Genomic DNA, 16,843 nt, shown 5'->3' on the forward strand with positions numbered 1-16,843 from the left:
GTTTGCCAACTCAAATAAAATCATTTATCTTGATTCCTGCTTCCCATTAGCCAGCCAATCCGCTATCCATGCTAATATTTTACACCCTACACCATGAGCTTTCATTTTGTGCAGCAAATTTTGAAATGGCACCTTATCAAATGCTTTTTAAAATCCAAGGACACCAAATCTATTGGTTCCTCTTTATCCGCAATGCTTGTTACTTCCTCAAAGAATCCTAATAAATCAGTTAAATATAAATTCCTTTTCAAAAACTGAAATGTTGACTGCCTGACAGCATTAAGATTTAAGTGATACTGAAATAAGATTTCTGAAAAGGCAATAATATAAATCTTCTTAATTTTAAAATTAGTTTGAACGAAAACACAGTCTTCAAAAGGAAACCAAAATTTAACATTCATTTCAAAACTTACGGTTGTTGGCATGAACTGGCGCAGACTGAATTTCTAGATGCTCCTCACTTACGTCGTCGTTGGTTGTGGATTTTGTCAAAGTTCTTTGCTCACTTTCTCCACTGGTGATAGAACCTGACTCAATGGTCATACCTTGGCTTACACCCTTTAGTTCAGGTTTTGAAGTACAGTGGTCCCTTTGCATCCTTATCTTAGCAAACAGTTTCTTCAAGGCTGCCTTAGATGGGCTTTCAGAGGTTTGACTGGATGCCAATCGTGGTACTTCACAACAGCAAAAAATGGTAAAATCAATTAAAATCTATTGCGTCTCTATAGCATTCTATAGTTATTTCATCTACCTTACTGAAAATTAAATAAATATCCTAAAAATTTGATCATCTACACAAAAAAACATGAATGCAAACATATGAATCATGCAAATTAGTACGTTCGTGGTATTACACAATATGCAGTACCATGGAGAATAACAGTAGTACTGATCGTTAAAAAAAATGTCTTCAGACCCAATAAACCCATACTGTTTTGGTATATTACACTTATTCTTATCTGCTTTCTCATCATATCACATCCAGGAATATACTCAGTTGCTCCTGGAATCCAATTTGTAATATTTAATTCAGAAGTCATCCTTAAATTCCTTAGATGCACATCTCGACACCATGAACACCAGTTTACAAAAATGACTTGCATCCATATGTTCAACAGATCATTGAAGTACTGGGAAAATGATGAAAATCCATAGGAAAATATTGTCAAAACGTTGTACGTTGATGGCGCCACATTAAATGCTTGCACTGGCATAGAATAAACATTGCAAACTCTACCCATACAAGACTCGATTTGTAAGTCAAATGAAGAACCAAGCTAAGGTCAAAATGGGAACCAGGGAAGGATCAAAATGGACACCATTTCTAAATGGCTTAGGATAGGTTATCCTACCTTGTGTTAAATACAAATGGATCACGAAACAAAGGCCAGAATTTTCCCACTATTCATGCCAGTGGGATTTTCCCATCCTGCTGCAGTGAATGAAGATTTAGTTTGAATGATGCAAGACCATGCTCAAAATGTCCAAATATGAATCCAAACAATGTTTTAAACCACTGCTTAATAGGTGCGTCAAAACATACAGGACGTCATATGACACTAAATGAATTGACCTTAGTAGTACAGTATTGTTTCAATTTTGTTACAGCACTATATTTCCAGGGAGTCAGGGAAACCCCATGGACCTTTAGTATTGGTGGGCAGGAGCAGATTCAGAAGTTCTGCCCCATTCCACAGATCCCATTTCCATCAGTAGCAGAAAAGGGGCAGGGCATGGCATACCTCACAAGGGAATCCCAAATTCAGCAGGGCCATTTGAATTCAGTGCAGAGTTCAAATAGACCCCATTTTCACTCAACAAACGGCAATGGTGTCACAAACTTTTAGAGTAAATGTAAATTCTCATGAAGGATGGATAGGGTCTGCCAAACTGTCAAGTTATAAAGTTACTTAAATCCCCAGCCCTTAAAAAAAAGTCTGCCTGCAGATACACATTTGTTCCAGTCTCATTCTTCACGCATTCCTGCATTCTTCAGTCCAGGCACACATCATGTTTCATCATTTTTTAGTCTAGGTTACTTACATATTTAGATTTATTACAAAATATCTATTAGTTCATCTGACACAAATGTACTACATTTTACAGAAAATATTATTTTTTTCATGGATTCTGTTAGCTTCAGTTTTATCCAAGCATGGTGTCGCCAACTCTTCCTCAATACCCTTTTCATGTTGCTCCTCCTTTTGAAATCCCTCTGGCTCTACAGAAAGGTTTAAGTCTTCATCTTGTGTCCCAATAGATGGGGCTGGTAAAGGTTCAGGCTCAAGTTGCAGTATCAGGTCACCTCTGATCTCTGGTAGGAAAAAAGTCAACAAAATGATTACAAATAATATTAGTAACTCAACAAAAAAAAATGCTGGCACTTTCACTTGTAGTTGGATACCAGGCTCAGATTGTTGGACACAATGGGTGAAATTTTATAAGATTGATTCCAAGGGGGCAATTTTACCATTTTTTGTCTATTTCAGGCCTCCCCCCACCATATGCACCTCCTTTCAAAATTCAGAGCGAGCTTGTTACTAGTTGCAGTGTTATTCGCTGCAGAAGCCTGTGGGTGGGGCTTAACACACCCAAGAGCCTGCAGAGGGAGGTAGTGCGCATGTGTAGGCCTATGATGCTGCACTTGCGCATTAACAGTAGCAGGGGTTTGACAGAAAAAGAGTGTCAGGCCGTTGTTAGTGGAGGCAGCCTAAGGCAGATTCCCTGCCTGCAATCACAGGGGCCAAGATATAGTCCCCACTACCGAGACCAATCACAGACCTCCTCCCTCCCCCCATTGATCACTGCAGAATGGCAACGGGCCTCCTCTCCCCCCCTCTCCCCACCGATTGCTGCAGAGTGGCAGCGGGCTCCCTCCCCACATTAGCCAAGTCCCCACTGGCCCCTCCGCCCATTAGCCCTGTCTCCAGCACTGCCTAATATGCATTATTCAAGTGCCAGACTGGCACTGCCCAAGGGGCACCCCACTTGCCCTTGGCCTCCCCAGTGGGGCCTCAATGGCCTCCGGTTCCACCAGCAAGGTCAAGTTGACTGCCATCTGTTCATGGGGAGCATGTCTATTCCTCGCCAACGGTAACTTTCCCCAGCGAGGTCATAGATAGGGGGGCGAGCCTGAACGATTGAGCGCTCGGCTCCCTAAGCAGATGTTGAACAGCATTCAAATGTTTAAGTGCATTAACCTGTCTCTCGTCCACTTCTGGCAAGAGGCTGACTGCCCCGGAAATTCAGCACTTGTAAAATAGCACCGGTTGTGAAAACGGATGCCAATCGCTTTATGCACCCCACCCCCCAACCATCCCATATTACCATTGCGTCACACCAGAAAATGAGTGGAACGCAATGGTGAAATTGCCCCCTAAGTGTCCGGCAAGTCTGAAAATGGAATAGTTCCTGATCCATTTTTTGGGCGCATTTTTGTGTCCAATCTTATGCACTTTGTTTCTGAAAAGATGAGCTAGTCAGTTTATAGCCAGAAAGGCCGTGAGCAGAGCTTAACTCACCAGATAGCCTGTAGAGGGAGATATTGCATATGTGCAAACCTCTGATGCTGCACATGCACATTAACAATAGCAGGGGTTCAACAGATAGAGACCGAGATATCAGGCTCCTGCTACTGCAGGCAGTCTCAACCAGCAACCATCCCCTGCGCAATTGCGGGGGCCCACAGCCCAAGATGCAGCCCCTGCCATCCAGACTGAGAGTGGCCCCGTTCCCTTCCCTACCAATTGCAGGCAGAGTGGCATTTCAATAAATTTAAATAAATCAATTAGCCTCTTGCCCATTTCCGGAGAGAAGCTGACCGTGTCAGAAATCCAAGTTTTGTAAAATCGCGAGAGACATGAAAATGGACGGCATTCCCACTAGCAGCTTCATCCCGATTTTACATTTTCCCACTGCAAAACAGGCACAATGAGGTCGTAAAATTCTACCCACTGTCTCTTGTACAAGAAGGAAAGTACTTGAACTACTAAAACAGAAAGATCTTTAAAGCCAAAAACATGCAGTTATTAGTAAAACATTTGCAAAATTTGGCGAGAAACAACACTGGATGATAGGTACAGAGCCATATCTCTGATTTTGACACTTTTGCCTCTAACTTCCCCATCCACTAGCTAAAAAAAGTGGAAGAATCCGTGCATGATACCAATGGTTGTCCCACAACAAGTTAATGCGTACAGCAGTATTAGTTATTTCAAGGCAAAACTTGCACCCCTTAGGAACAAGTCCTATCTTAGAGCTGTAGGCTATACATCTCCAGTTATAGCACCAGCAAAAGGAACGATGGGACTACAAACAGTCACCAAAGGCAAGAACCTAGACTGATGCAAATCAAGGGTTGGAGTCACAGCATGGTGGGGGAAGGGGCATGGGAGAAAGCAGCATTGAGTGGGAGTGTGGGAACAGGGTAGGGTTCAAGAGCCAGGATGAGCTGCCTCTGATGAATCTGGGGGTGGGGCCTCCAAAGGAGGTCTTCCACTACACCACCATGGCAGATACCAGCCATGAGAATCATAGAAGGTCGCCATTTGGCCCATCAAGTCTTTGTAGATTCCTGTGAACCACTAGTCAATCCCATTCCCTCAATTTATCCCTATAGTTCAGCAAGTTTATTTCCCTAAAGAGCCAATCCAATTTCATTCAAAATCACAAATAGTCCCCACTTATATGAAAATTTCCTAAGCAAGAAAAGATTTATGAATTTGTAAATTCACCTACAGATGATTCATTTCTCCCTAACCTTAAACACAACTAAAATCTCAAAATATTTCTCATCCATTGTTTGTCATGTGACTGGACAGAATTTAATATTATGCCCCCAGTTTATGTAGTTATGTTTAGCTCTGTTCCACAAATGACTTTGAAAAGCAGTAATAGCTTCCAAATTAAATACTGAAAGATAGCTCCCTATATTCATGAATCTTAGAAAAGTCAATGACAATGTACTTGAATACAAATGGCACAAAACATTAATTTGTTAGGAATCATGTTCATTCTAATCAGAATTTTAAAAGAAAATTCATACATCATCTTTGACCAGAGAACTGTAAAACATCATCTCTACAAGACTTCACTGTATTTAATAACTCAAGCAAAGTAATAGATATTCTGATCATAATTTTCCATCAAAACAAATTGGTGGAGGTGGGGGCACAACAGAAAGCTTTGCTTGACGGTTTTGAACATATTTCAGTCATATTCTCCAGGAGGTTGCAATATTTTCATAAAAGAATGTCTAGAGAAAGAGACACATATTAATCTGCCAATCCAGTGGTGCAATTTCAATTTTAGTTGGACTTGGGATTGGTAATGGGCTATGCAATCATGCTTGCCTAATATTTTTGGTAAAAAGTCCAAGTATTTTAAGAAGATCTTAATTGCATGGAATTAGGAAACTGTACATATTAAACTAGGACTCAAAGACATCTCTTGTTTGGGGAAAGGTTGACAGTAAATCCATGGAATTCCATGGAACCCAACCAACAGTTCGAATTTGGTAGAGCAGCAAGAGTCACTGATCAGTACATGAAAGTGTAACTTGGTGTCCTCTTTCACTTAAGAGGAAGCTTTCCTTCCTTGATCAAGTCAATAATTGACTCTAAACTGCTCTCTGCAACAATTCTAGTATAAGGCTCAGTTATCAAGTTTGAATCGATTACCACTGATGCCCACTTCAGAGAAATACTTTTTTTAAAAAAGTACAGACATTTCAGTATTAAATGTTTTAAATTAATTCAAATCTTTTACTGCTAATACAGGCGCAAAATTTTTCAAATTGCAAGGCTTCAACTCCACTACAGCACGCATTAAAAGTAACTAACTGAAGAGCACTCTGCAGTATTAAATTGTCTTCTTGATGAAGCGTTATTATCTCTCCCCTTTCAATGAAAGATCTTTATCTGTAAGGCTAATAGCTGTCAAACAAGTTATACTACCAACTTTGTAGCTTTCAATTCTATTATTCAGATTTTGAGAACTTTATTTCCCTATTTATGGTGCACCAAAATGTTTGCATGTAAACAGCTTTTCCAGAACTATGTTTCACAATATCACTGTAACATTCAAATGCCAATAATCTAAGTTTCTGAAAAACATTTAGCATTATAAGAACCCCCAAACCAACTAAAAGCATATACTCTCGATCTTACTTTTATCACCAGCATACATATCCTCAAAGGCAAATTCCATCTCTCTCTGCCGATCCTCTTTTATTTCCACACGTCTATATGGTGGCTCAAACAATTGGGGTGGCATTTGAGCTACAGCCTGCCTTCTACGTGTCAGATCAGCTTGCTGCATTTGTTCCAGTTCCTTCACTAGTTTCTCTCTATCCTGGAGGTAGAAATGAAAATTTACTTTAAAAAGTGTTTCACTTTTACTCTGTAGCCAGAATTATAGCAACAAAAACTTGAGGAACACTAGTATCTTGCTTCAAGTTCTACTCTTAACAGCAGTGCTTTAACTGGAGTTTCTTTGATTGCAATATATATCAGTACCTAGCATTCCACCCTCGTAGGCTTACAACAAACTGCTTACTTGTATAGCACAAATTTTGGTTTTATGTGGCCAAGAAAAGTCACAAATAAGAAAAATGGGAATATATTAAACTAGATTTTAACCATTAAAATCACAACATATACAAATGACCATACCAATATGCCAAATCATTATAGTAAATAAGTTTTTTAAAATTAATATTGCATTTGTCATCCACGTTTTGAATACTTGTTCAGTTTATGGGTATTGCCTTTAGTACCTGTATTAAATGAACCATTTGGAGGGCATGGCTGCCTCGCAATCGAGCTTTTTCCAACTGCTCCCGCCTCTCCCTCGCAGCTTCCTGCTGCAATTCTTCCAAACGCTTTGCTTCCTCTTCAGCAGTCAGCCGAGCACTAACCTATTGAAATGGATGGCTTTTATAGATAAAACGCAATTTTTGAAGATAATTAAAAAAGATCAAACTTTAAAATATCCAGTGGTAAATTACGTCCCCTAATCTATTTAAAGGTTTGGTAGTTAATATTGTACATGCTATATTAAATAGGTGGCTCAGTAACTTAGAAGCATCACCCAAAAGTTCAAAAGAAAATATAATTATTTTCTAAGTTCATTTCTTTTTACTGTAGGTAAAAAGCAACGGTCACCATTATATTTTAAAAACAAAAACGGTTTCTGAAGGCCAATTCCTATTTAACTTTATTCTATTAAATCTTTGTGGTATCCTGCACAAATGGAACTTGGCTCTTGAGCAGACGTCCCAAAAATTGAGAAACCAGGAGGGTTCTAGTTAGTTATGGTAACTGAGCTACGAATTACATTAACAACCAATTTAAATCAGTCGAGCTCACAGTGTAGCTTATTTAAACCTGCTAGGAGACGCATACATACACACACACAGTCTCTGTCATTTACAAACAGAAAGAATATAGCTGTGCATTGGGCCTTTATCCAAATAAACAGAAGTGTAGGGGTTGGCCACTCCTTGTCTTATTCAACATGGCAGTGTCTTGGCCAGAGTCAATTTGCCTGATTTAAATTTAAATAAGCTTGGCAGTTAACTATCCCTTGGTCCATTCTGCACATCAACACTTCCAATCAAAATCCACTTGCCAACCAATCAGCATCCTCTTCTCAGGCAACATAAACTGATATGCCCTTTGAGATCTGGCATTCTTGCAACCACCCTTATGGGCACAAGGTGAAAAGCTTTGGCAACATGTCTCTTTTTTTCAAGCAATACTCAAATCTTGTACCACCAAGTTACTGTGTTCCTACCTAAAGTTACTTCTAAAAAGTTAATTCACTATTTCCCAAAAATCTAATCCTTGGTTGTAACATGTACCAATGTCACAAAATTGAACGGATTTTAAAGAAAATCAAGATAAACTTCTAGCTTTGGGCTTATCGTTTTTCTACATAAGCACCAGGCCACAGATTCTCATATAGTGAAACATAAAAACCAGAAGCAGAAGTAGACCATTTAGCCCTTCCAGCCTGCTCTACCATTCATTTTGGTCACGGCTGATCATCGAATTCAATATCTTGATCCCCACTTCCCCCATACCCCTTTATCCCCAAGAGCTGCATCTAATTTCTTCTTGAAATCAGAAAACACTGTTTTACACATGTACTGTAATGTCAGAGAGAAGTTGAAATCTCTGGCTGTCTCCCTCCCAATGCACGTTAGTCAATAAAGAATGTCTTTAATTGCATACTGTCTTTCGCAAATCTTTGAGTCTTTGTATTAGCTGACTTTGGCTCAATACATAGCACCAGAGGGAAGCCCTTGGAAAATCCCCTTTCAGAAGCAAAGTGTGAATTTAATTCCTCAGCCATTTCTTTATTCTCCATTATGAATTCTCCCTTTTCTTACTATAAGGGGCCACATTCATTTTTGTCAATTTTCTTCTCTTCATATATTCATAAAAACCGACTATCAAAGTTTCTATGTTCCTCCTACTCATGCTCTTATTTTTCCCTTCTTTATCAGGAGTCCTCCTTTGCTGAGTTTTAAACTGCTCCCAATCCTCAGGCCTATTGATTTTTCTTGCCCTTTTTTACGCTTCTTCCTTGAATCTGATACTATCTCTAACTTCCCTTGTAAGTCATGGTTTGGCCACAATTCCCTTACCAGTCTTGTGCCAAACAGACTTCTGGAGTTCAACTTCTGATAGTTGCAAGAAAAACATTAGTTATGATTGTATTAGTCATAGTGTAGAATTAATAGGGGTCGCAGAATGCTGTATGGTGCAGGTATGCAGAGGAGAATGTAGAACTAACAAATTCTAAATGAGTATCTAAACCTCTTACCTTTAACCTACCAGAACAAGGAAAAATGAACTATCAAAAAGGACTTCCGACAGATTGGTTTAAGTATCGGTTATTCAAGAGAAAGGGGAAGCTAGAGATGCAAAGAATCCAACACTAAGTTTGGATAAAGTTGAATCTTCAAACAGTTTTCTAACCATGCCATGTGGCTTCAAAGATGCAACTATTAAAGTGGAACTGGTTGGAACATAATTGGAACTGGTGCCATGTAATTGTGTAAAGGAAAGAACTCCCCAGCTGGATCCTGGTAAAGAGAAAAGTGATACATACAGCAGGTTAACTGTTAGTGAAATTAATAAACTTATATAATGGTTTCATGATTGGCAGTGAAGTTCGAGAAATACCTATAAAATATGACATTTTAGTTAAAAAAAGTAGTAACATATTACTTGAAAAATACAAATCTAAATGGAGTGGAGGAACAAAACAATCTAGAAGTACAAAGAACAAAATCAGCCCGGGAAACAGGCCCTGCGGCCCAATGAGTCTGAGCCGCCATCTCAACACCACCAGTCCCCCTACTCCACCCACGACCCCTGTCTAATGTTTTATGGCCATCCAGATTGAGGGAATCTGATTTAGGGACAACTTATTCCTGCCAATCAGCCTAACAGCACGTCTTTGGGGTGTGGGAGGAAACCGGAGCACCCAGAGAAAACCCACGCAAGCACGGGGAGAATGCACAAACTCCCACAGACACCAGCCCAAATCCATGTGTCTGCACAGCAATCAGCGATAGTCACTGAGCTGTAACATTATTATCATACCATATCCATTTACATTACCAGGGACGCCCCAATGCTAATGACCCTTATTTAAAGCAATCTCCTATATCCACCCATCGCCAACCCAGTCATGTGCCTGTCTAAGTTACTCTTAAATGAGTCTAGTGTGTTTGCCTCCACCACCTTACTTGGCAGAGCATTCCATACCCCCACCCCTCTGGTGTGAAAAACCTCCCTCTAATATCTGTGTTGTACCTCTCCCCCCTCACCTTAAGTCCATGGCCCCTTGTCCTATGTGTCTCCATCATAGGAAACAGCTTACCTCTGTTTACTCTATCTATACCATTCATAATCTTATATATCTCTGTTAGATCCCCCCTCAGTCGCCATCTTTCAAGGGAAAACAGCCCCAATTTCTTCAATCTTTCCTCATACCCCAGTCCTTCCATACCAGGCAACATCCTGGTAAACCTCCTCTGCACTCTCTCCAGAGTCTCCACGTCCTTCCGGTAGTAAGGCGACCAGAACTGGACACAGTACTCTAAATGCGGCCTAACCAACGTTCTGTACAACTGCAACATTAGACTCCAGCTCTTATATTCTATACCCCTTCCTATAAAGGCTAACATACCATAGGCTTTCTTCACCACACTCTCCACTTGCACTGCCACCTTCAAAGACTTGTGCACTTGCACCCCCAGGTCTCGCTGCGATTCTATACTCCTTACGGGCTTACCCTTTACCATATAACTACCCCCTACATTATTCCGGCCAAAATGCATCACCTCACATTTATCCGGATTAAACTCCATTTGCCGTGTATCTGCCCAATCAACCAGCCTATCAATATCCTGCTGTATTGCCAGACACTGCTCCTCACTGCCCGCCAATCCAGCCATCTTGGTGTCATCAGCAAATTTGCTGATCACACCACCTACTCCCTCTTCCAAATCGTTTATATACACTACAAAGAGAAGAGGTCCCAGTACTGAGCCCTGCGGCACACCACTAGTGACAGACCTCCGGCTAGAAAAAGACCCCTCCACTACTACTCTCTGACTCCTCTTTGCAAGCCAGTTCTCTACCCATCTAGATACCTGACCACATATCCCATGAGCTTTAATCTTCTGTACCAACTTACCATGAGGGACTTTGTCAAATGCCTTACTGAAATCCATATAGACGACATCAACGGCTCGTCCTTCGTTGACCGTTTTTGTCACCTCCTCAAAGAATTCTACCAGATTCGTAAGGCAAGACTTCCCCTTTACAAAGCCATGCTGCGTATCCTTAATCAGATCGCAACGCTCTAAGTGCGCATACATCCTATCCCTAAGAATCTGCTCCATCAACTTACCTACCACTGACATTAAGCTCACTGGCCTATAGTTACCCGGGCTATCCCTCCTACCCTTTTTAAACAACGGTACCACGTTCGCTATCCTCCAGTCCTCTGGGACCTCACCTGTGTCCAAAGAAGAGACAAAGATTCGTGTCAGAGGTTCAGCAATCTCATCCCTCGCCTCTCTAAGCAGCCTAGGATAAATGCAATCAGGCCCCGGTGATTTATCGGTTTTAATGCCATCTAAAAGCCGTAACGCTTCTTCCCTCATAATCGATAGATCTTTCAATTGGTCTACTGCTCCCTCAATGACCGTACTAGACATCAAGCCCCTCTCCTTCATGAATACTGACGCAAAGTATTCATTCAGGATCTCCCCCATTCCCTCTGCCTCTAAGCACAATTCCCCACGTCTGTCCCTGAGAGGACCGATTTTACCCCTAGCCACCCTTTTGTTCTTAAGATAGGAGTAAAACGCCTTTGGATTCTCCTTAACCCTACCTGCCAAAGCCATCTCATGCCCCCTCTTTGTTCTCCTAACTCCCCGTTTGAGATCCCTCCTACTCTCTCTGTATTCCTCCAACGCTCTCTCCGTTCCCAGCTGCTTAGACCTGACATACGCCTCTCGTTTCTACCTAACCAGGTCTTCTATATCTCTAGTAATCCACGGTTCCCTAATCCTACCTTTCCCATCCTTCCTCCTAACCAGCACATGCCTTCCCTGCACTCTTTGCAGTTTTCCCTTGAAAGACTCCCACATGCCTAATGTGGTCTTGCCTTCCAACAGCCTATCCCAGTCTGTATCCCTAAGCTCCTGCCTAATCCGGCTGTATCTAGCCTTCCCCCAATTTAGTACCCTGAGTTGACAAATCACTTTAAAGTTGTGGCACAGATCACTAGGCCACAATAAGCAAGTCCCAGGAGGACAAAGGAAATGTTTCAAAGGCATCATCAAAGCCACCTTGAAAAAGTATAACACTCCCACCAACTGGTAGAAATCCCAAAACCACATGAAGTGGAGGAAAACAACAGGATGGAGCTTGTGTTTCATCGCCAAGAGCAAGTTGAAGCTACGTGTCGACAGTTAAAGAGGCACTTCGTAATTCACTGCTCCTCTAACCACCAGGTGGACATCTATGGGTGTCATGGAAAAGTAGTACCTCTGGTGGGGGAACATGTCGCGTTCTTTCAGGGCGGTTTGTCCATCCTTTGTCCCATCTGGCACTCAGCTCTCACCTGTGGCTCCCCGTGGCTGTTTGCATGCCACAGCGGCCACACCCTGGGCAACGGCTTTGACAAGCTGGCTCAACCGGGTGAGCATAGGCGACAGGTCTCAACCCTCGGTGAGATAGGGAGATGTCTAAACCAGCATGTGAAGATAAAGTCCGGCAGATTGAGCGGACGAGACGAATGGAAGGTCCAACGGTCAAGAAAGCGGTCTCGCAAGCGTCGTGGAACACGAAGAGCAGGACAAGACACAGAAGACGTACTGGTTATCCAGTGCACCTAGTCTCACCTCCAGCCATCTTGGCACTTGTCTTGCGACAAGATCTAGATGGGAATTGGGACCAGAGTGAGGTCGCCGCTGCGCAACACCCCCACATGTTAATCCAAATCGACCACCACCACCACGTTTCCTCTTCAACCTTGAAGTCCTATGGCGACGGGCGAGCGACGAAGCAGCAGGTGTGAATACACGGGGAGCTGTAGTCATGGACCTGCACACAGGTGGCTCAGGTCTAATGGTCGTTTTCCCTGACCGAAGCAGCAGGGGAACTTGGCGTCCACCTGAGCAGTCCTCTTCGGGAACACACTGCTCACCTCTGTAGAATGAGGAAGGGGCTAGAAAAGGTGCCCTAAACATTGCCTGCTTCACCACACCCTGTAAGAAGTCTGACAACACCAGGTTTAAGTCCAACCAATTTATTTGATAGTAAACTCACTAGCTTTTGAGGTTCCCCTCTTTGTCAGGTGAATGAAGAGTTCTGGCTTCAGTCAGAGCGTATAAAGCACAGACAGTTTACAGATTACTGATTAGAATGTGAATCTTTACACCTAACCTGTTATTCAAGTCTTAAAGTGGCTAACAATGTGAGTGGAAGGAGCACCGAGCACAGGTTAAAGAGATGTGTATTGTCTCCAGACAGTACAGTAAGTGAGGTTTTACAAACCCAGGCAAGTCACAGGGGTTACAGATAGTGCGACATGAACCCAAGATCCCTGTTGAGACCACGGTTAGGTGTAAAGATTCGCATTCTAATCAGTAATCTGTAAACTGTCTGTGCTTTATACGCTCTGTCTGAGGCCAGAAATCTTCATTCACCTGACAACGAGGGGAACCCCGAAAGCTAGTGAGTTTACTATCAAACAAATCGGTTGGACTTAAACCTGGTGTTGTCAGACTTCTTACTGTGTTTACCCCAGTCCAACGCTGGCATCTCCACATCATCACCACACCCTGGCCTCAGATCCCATCTTGCAGTCGAACAAACAAAATAAAACACAAGATGACACTGCTCACTATTGGTGCTTGGAATGTGCGCATACTTCTGGACAACCTCTGACCTTCGGGTAAGCATTCTCCAAGGCGGCCTTCACGACAGCGCAGAGTCGCTGAACAGAGACTGATAGCCAAGTTCCACACACATGAGGACGGTCTCAACAGGGATCTTGGGTTCATGTCGCACTATCTGTAACCCCCGTGACTTGCCTGGGTTTGCAAAACCTCACTTACTGTACTGTCTGGAGACAATACACATCTCTAACTTGTGATCAGTGCTCCTTCCACTCACATTGTCAGCCACTTCAGGTCTTGAACAGCAGGCCAGAACTCTCCATTCACCTGACGAAGGGACTAACCCCGAAAGCTTGTGAGTCTATTATCAAATAAATCGGTTGGACTAAAACCTGGTGCTGTCAGACTTTTTACTCTGGACAACCCCACAGCAAACAGACCAGCCTTAGTTGCCAGACAGCTTGCAAGATACAACACTGACATTGCAGCCCTGAGTGAAATTCGTCTTGCCAATGTAGGTCAGTTGACTGAAACTGGGGGTGGATACACTTTTTTCTGGAAAGGCCGCGGCAGCGATGAACGTCGTGATGCTGGAGTTGGATTCGCCGTCAGGAATCACCTTGTTCAGAAACTTGATAGTCTACCCAAGGGTGTGAACGACTGGCTTATAACATTATAGCTTCCGCTACAGAACAGAAGTCAAGCCACCTTGATCAGCATCTATGCTCCCGCAATGAACAACCTGGACAAGATGAAAGACAAGTTCGATGAAGAAGTAGACACCTTACTATCAGCAGTAAGCGGTACAGACAAGCTGATCTTGCTTGGCGATTTCAACGCAAGTGACTCTGCAATCTGGCAGGGAGTCATTGGGAGACATGGAATGGGCAACTGCAACAATAACGAAGACCTGTGCAACACACAACCTCATCATCAACACAACCTTCCATCTGCCTAACCGTAACAAGATCTCCTGGATGCACCCCCGCTCTAAGCATTGGCATCTTATCAACTATGTCATTGTCAGGAGAAAAGACAAGCAGGATGTCAGACTGACAAAGGCCATGTGTGGTGCTGACTGCTGGACAGATCTTAGCTCATTGTCTCCAAAATGAGGCTCCACATCAGACCCAAAAGGCGACCACAAAGAAGCAAGGTTATAAAATAAATCAGTGCAGCCAAGCTAAAGAACGCCAGCATACCTTCAGCACTGGCTGAAGACTTAGAAATCAAGCTTGCTGACCTACACCTCACAGGCAGCACTGAGGATGACTGGGAACGCTTCAGGGATGCTGTCCATACATCTGCACTGAAGATGCTCAGGCCCTCCACACACAAGCAGCATGATTGGTTCAATGAGAATGATGAGGAGATACAGGCTCTACTTGTTGAAAAGCACCATCTTCATCGAGCCTGTCAGAACGACCCATCTTCAGCTGCCAAGAAAAATGCTTTTACCAGTGCTCACAGGACAGTCCTGAATAAACTGCGTAAAATGCAGGATGCCTGGCTGAGCCCCAAGGTAGATGAAATACAGGGATACGCTGACAGAAACGACTTGAAACGGTTCTATGAAACCCTCAACACTCTCTACAGACCTCAATCTCTTGGGAGTTCTCCCCTCCTCAGTACAGATGGTACAGATCTCGAGAAGGCTCAGATTTTGCAAAGATGGACTGAACATTTTGAAGCCTTCCTCAACCGACCGTCATCTATTGATGATGACGCATTAGACAGGATTCCCCAGGTTGATATCAACAGCGCCATGGATGACCACCAGTGTTAAGTGAAGTCACAAAAGCTGTCACCCAGGGGCAGATGCCATACCCGCAGAGATCTACAAAGTTGCTGGTCCTCCACTTATCAAGAAGCTCACCGTGTTGCTTCAGTCCTTTTGGAATCAAGGATCCATTCCTCAGGAACTTAAAGATGCTTCCATCGTACACCTCTACAACAGGAAGGGCAATCGGCAAGTATGTGACAACCACCGAGGAATCTCGCTGCTCTCTATCGCAAGAAAAACCCTCGCAAGAGTCCTGCTAAATTGTCTGGTCACTCACCTGGAGCTGGGCCTGCTCCCGGGGTCACAGTGTGGCTTCCGCAAAGGTGCTCTTTGCTGCACACCAACTTCGGGAGAAGTGTCAGGAGCAGAATCGCGAGCTCTGCGCAACCCTTGTTGATCTCGCGAAAGCCTTCGACATTGTAAGCCGACAAGGCCTGTGGAGGATCATGTCAAAGTTCGGCTGCCCCCCCAAATTCATTCAAATGGTACGCCAGTTCCATGATGGCGTGATGGCCAGAGTACTGGATGGCGGAGAATCCTCTGAGGCATTCCCAGTCACCAATGGTGTCAAACAGGGCTGTGTGCTCACACCCACACTGTTCAGCATGATGTTTACTGCCATGCTGAATGATGCCTTCCAGGACAGTGTTGCTGGAATCAGCCTCAAGTACAGCGTGGATGGGAAGCTCTTCAACCTGAGGAGACTTCAAGCTATTACCAAAGTGAGGAACTTCCTCTTTGCTGATGACTGTGCCCTGTATGCTGGCTCACAGCCAGAGATGCAAGTCAGTATGGACAAATTTTCCATGGCTTGTGACAACTTTGGACTCACCATCAACATTAAAAAGACCGAAGTCATGCACCAGCCTGCTCCTCATGCACCGTACACAGAACCCACAATCATAAAGGGCAGAAACTACAGGCAGTGGACCAGTTCACTTATCTTGGCAGCACCCTCTCCCAAGCAGTGACTATTGATACAGAAGTTAACTGCAGAATAGCAAAGGCAAGTTCTGCTTTCGGTAGACGGCGCTCCACTATTTGGGAACGTCAAGGAATCAGCCCAGCAACAAAACTGAAGGTCTACAGCGCCGCGGTACTCACTACCCTCCTGTATGCCTGTGAAACATGGACTGTGTATCGAAGGCATGCAAGACAGCTCAATCATTTCCACATGCCTTGTCTTCACAGAATATTACGCATCCGATGGCAAGACAAAGCACCAAATACTGAACTTCTCTCTAGAGCAAGTCTACCATCAGTCCACACATTGCTGATAAGAACGCAGACCAGGTGGTCGGGTCATGTCATCTGTATGTCAGATGAGCGCATACCCAAGCAGTTCTTTTTTGGGAACTCTCTGCTGGAAGAAGCTCGCATGGAGGCCAGAAGAAACAATTCAAAGACACACTCAAGGCCTCCCTGAAGTCGCTTGACATAGACATGATCAGCCGGGAAACGCTGGCACAAAACTATCCTGCCTGGCGCTGCCTCATCCACAAAGGCTGTCAAGCTCACGAAGCAAGGTGTATTGCTGAAGCACAACTTAAACACAAGCTGCGCAAATCCAGAACCACCAGCACAACAACTACAGTGTCCACACAAGTCTGTGCCAGGACATTCCGTGCCCG

General features: G+C 43.5%; 1 protein-coding gene across 1 annotated transcript in view; it reads right to left on the reverse strand.

The window, feature by feature from the left end:
* Positions 1-16,843, reverse strand: part of cep295 (centrosomal protein 295) — a 101,290-nt gene that overhangs the window by 62,520 nt on the left and 21,927 nt on the right. Inside the window, exons 7-10 of the mRNA XM_080196994.1 lie at positions 6,776-6,916; positions 6,168-6,351; positions 2,183-2,314; positions 414-674 (exon numbers count right to left, since the gene is read on the reverse strand). Of these exons, the coding sequence (XP_080053120.1) occupies positions 414-674; positions 2,183-2,314; positions 6,168-6,351; positions 6,776-6,916 (718 nt within the window). The remainder of the gene's footprint in view (positions 1-413; positions 675-2,182; positions 2,315-6,167; positions 6,352-6,775; positions 6,917-16,843) is intronic.

The sequence above is a fragment of the Carcharhinus amblyrhynchos genome, chromosome 10 (assembly GCF_965287045.1).
Source record: "Carcharhinus amblyrhynchos chromosome 10, sCarAmb.v2.hapA, whole genome shotgun sequence".
NCBI classification, from domain to species: domain Eukaryota; kingdom Metazoa; phylum Chordata; class Chondrichthyes; order Carcharhiniformes; family Carcharhinidae; genus Carcharhinus; species Carcharhinus amblyrhynchos.